Source organism: Myotis brandtii, unplaced genomic scaffold (assembly GCF_000412655.1).
Source record: "Myotis brandtii unplaced genomic scaffold, ASM41265v1 scaffold169, whole genome shotgun sequence".
NCBI lineage: Eukaryota > Metazoa > Chordata > Mammalia > Chiroptera > Vespertilionidae > Myotis > Myotis brandtii.
The window spans coordinates 213326-217224 of record NW_005356215.1 but is presented as its reverse complement, the minus strand read 5'-3'; the positions used below and the strand labels follow the sequence as shown (position 1 = coordinate 217224).

General features: G+C 48.7%; 1 protein-coding gene across 1 annotated transcript in view; it reads right to left on the bottom strand.

Annotated features, from left to right (window-relative positions):
• IL16 (interleukin 16) overlaps nt 1-3899 on the bottom strand; it is a 13964-nt gene that overhangs the window by 2676 nt on the left and 7389 nt on the right. Inside the window, exon 7 of the mRNA XM_014536921.1 lies at nt 185-272. Coding sequence (XP_014392407.1) covers nt 185-272 — 88 coding nt within the window. The remainder of the gene's footprint in view (nt 1-184; nt 273-3899) is intronic.

Here is a 3899-nt window from a genome sequence, read left to right as displayed (position 1 = left end):
GGTCAGGGCACTGCCAAGATTGTGGGCGGGATCCCCAGTGTGGGGCGTGCAGGAGGCAGCGGATCCATGAGTCTCTCTCATCATTGAGGTTTCTCTCTCTCTCTCTCTCCCTCTCCCTCCCTGTCTGAAATCAATAAAAACATATTAAAAATAAATAAATAAATAAAAGTCCCAACTCCCTTACCTTCCAGGCTCCACTGGGGCCGCTCCTTGCCGAACCGGAGGCCCTCGGCAGCCTGGGCCACAGCGGCTTTGAGCTGCTGCTCCGAGACCTAAGGAAATGCCAGGCACTCACTGAAACAAACCGCAGGGGCCCACGCCAAGCTCCCGGCCAGTCCCGGCTCCCCCCAACCCCTCCTCCGGGCCCGGGTTCCGCTCTTTCCTGCCTCCCACGTTGCAGATCACTGGGAGCTGGTGAGTCCCATCCCCGATGCTCCTGGGTGGCATGGCTCCCAGGCACCTTCCAGGCAAAGTCCACACCTACCCTAGCGGGGCCCGCCGGCTCTGCATCCCCGCCCGCCGCCAACTCCAGGCCACGTGACACCTCCCAGCTCACCGGGGTCTCTCTCGTCCATTCTCATCATCGCACCCGAGAGCACGAACTCTCGGAGCCAAACACCTGTGCTCCAGGCCCACTCCACCCACTTCTATTGCCCTCCCCTCAACTCCAGCTGAAGAATGAGAGCAGTGGCCCTGGCCGGTGTGGCTCAGTGGGTAGAGCGTCGGCCAGCGGACTGAAGGGTCCCAGGGTCTATTAAGGAAATGCCAGGCACTCGCTGAAACAAACCGCAGGGGCCCACGCCAAGCTCCCGGCCAGTCCCGGCTCCCCCCAACCCCTCCTCCGGGCTCGGGTTCCGCTCTTTCCTGCCTCCCACTTTGCAGATCACTGGGAGCTGGTGAGTCCCATCCCCGGCGCTCCTGGGCGGCTTGGCTCCCAGGCACCTTCCAGGCAAAGTCCACACCTACCCTAGCGGGGCCCGCCAGCTCTGCGTCCCCGCCCGCCGCCAACTCCAGGCCACGCGACACCTCCCAGCTCACCAGGGTCTCTCTCGTCCGTTCTCGCCATCACACCCAAGAGCACGAACTCTCGGAGCCAAACACCTTGTGCTCCAGGCCCGCTCCACCCACTTCTATCGCCCTCCCCTCAACTCCTGCTGAAGAATGAGAGCAGTGGCCCTGGCCGGTGTTGCTCAGTGGGTAGAGCCTTGGCCTGCGGACTGAAGGGTCCCAGGGTCTATTCCCGGTCAAGGGCACAGGCCCAGGTTACGGGCTGGATCCCCAGTGTGGGGTGTGCAGGGGGCAGCCGATCCATGATTCCCTCTCATCATGGATGCTTCTATCTCTCCATCCCTCCCTCCCGTCCTCTCTGAAATCAATAAAAATATATTTAAATTTTTTTCATTGTGAGTACACAGCACTATTTTTTAACATAAATTTAGAATGCTTTATTTTTTTAAGATATATTTTTATTGATTTCAGAGAGGACGGGAGGGAGGGATGGAGAGATAGAAGCATCCATGATGAGAGGGAATCATGGATCGGCTGCCCCCTGCACACCCCACACTGGGGATCGCGCCGGCAACCCAGGCCTGTGCCCTGACCTCCTGGTTGATAGGTCAATGCTCAACGCTCAACCACTGAGCCACGCCACCTGGGCTCAACCTTATTCTTTACATTTGCTTCAAGTCTTTGTTTGGGGAGACTTATCTGAGACTTGTCTCTGGTCTCCTATTTGGCTGACAGATAAACAGTATTTCTTACTTCACAGAGAATTTCTTTTACCAAACATCCGAAGAACTCACACCATCCTTCTCAAGCTATTCCAGAAGATTCAAGAGGAAGGAAGACTTCCAAGCTCATTTTATGAGGCTAGCATTATCCTGATCCCAAAACCAGATAAAGACACGACAAAGAAAGAGAATTACAGGCCCACCTCCCTGATAGAACATAGATGTTAAAATCCTCAACAAAATATACCCTGACCGGTTTAGCTCAGTGGATAGAGCGTCGGCCTACGGACTGAAGGGTCCCAGGTTCGATTCTGGTCAAGGGCATGTACCTTGGTTGCGGGCACATCCCCAGTAGGAGGTGTGCAGGAGGCAGCTGATCGATGTTTCTCTCTCATCAATGTTTCTTACTCTCTATCCCTCTCCCTTCCTCTCTGTAAAAAAAAACAATAAAATATATTTTTTAAAAATCCTCAACAAAATATTAGCAACCTGGATCCAGCAATACATGACAAAGATTATTCCTGGGACACAAGGGTGGTTCGACATCTGCAGATCAATGAATGTGTCCATTAATGATGCATATAAACAAAATAAAGAATGAAAGTCACATGATCATATCAATTGATGCAGAATAAGCATTAGACAAAGCACAACACCCATTTTTGATAACAACTCTCAGCAAAGTGGGACTAGAGGGAGCACAACATAAGAAAGGCCATATATGACAAACCCACAGCCAACATCTTACTCAATGCGCAAAAACCAAAACCATTTCCCCTAAGAACAGGAACAAGACAGGATGTCCGCTTTCACCACGCTTGTTCACAATAGTACTGGATGTCTTAGCCACAATGAGGAGACAAGAAAAAAAAACAACCCAAACTTATCCAAAAAGGAAAGGAGAAAGTAAAACTGTCATTATTCGCCGATGACATGACACTGTAGATAGAGAACCCTAAAGACGCCACCAAAACACTACTAGAACCGATCAATGAATTCAGTAAAGTAGCAGGCTAGAAAATAAACCCACAGAAGTCAGTTGCATTTTTATTCACCAATAATGAACTATCAGAAAGGGGAACTAAGAAAACAATTCCATTTACAATCGCGCGCACACACACACACACACACACACACACAAAACACACCTCGGAATAAATTGAACCGAGGATGTAAAAGACCTGTGCTCAGAAAATTATAAGACGCTGAAGAAGAAACCCAGAAAGATACAACCAAGTGGAAGAGTATACCATGTTCATGGATGGAAGTGTATACCATGTTCATGGATGGGAAGAATTAACATCATTAAAACGTCCATACAACCCAAAGCAATCTATAGATTCTATATACTTCCTATCAAGATACCAATGGCACACTTCACAGAACTAGAACAAATATTCCACAAATTTACATGGAACCACAAAAGACCCCGAATAGCTACAACGATCTTGAGAAAGAAGAACAAAGTTGGAGGGATCACGCTGCTTGATATCAAACTATACTACAAGGTTATAGCAATCAAAACAGGCTGGTACTGGCATAAAAAAAGACATATAGATCAGTGGACCAGAATAAACGCACGCCTTTAGGTTAATTAACATTTAACACAAGAGGCAAGAACATACAGTGGGGTAAAGACAGCCTATTTAACCAAGGGTGTTGGGAAAATTAGGTCTGTGCCAAAAAACGAGACTAGACCACCTTCTTACACCACATAAAAGAATTAATTCAAAGTGGATTAAAGACTTCAATGTAAGACTGAAAACCATAAAAATCCTAAGGAAACAGAGGCAGTAAAATCTCAGACATCTCCCATAGCAATATTTTTTCTCGTATATCTATCTCCTCAGGCAAGAGAAACCAAAGAAAAAAATAAACAAATCGGACGACATCAAACTAAAAAGGTTTTGCACAGCCAAGGTAACCATCAAGACAGCCTACTGAGTGGGAGAACCCACTCAGTAGGAGAACATATTCGCCAACAACACATCCAATCAGGGGTTAATATCCCAAATGCATAAAGAACATATAGCCCTTGCCAGTGTGGCTCAGTGGATAGAGCATCGGCCTGCGGACTGAAGGGTCCCAAGTTCGATTCCTGGTCAGGGTACATGCCTGGGTTGTGGGTTCGATCCCCAGTAGGGGGTGTGCAGGAGGCAGCCAATCAAT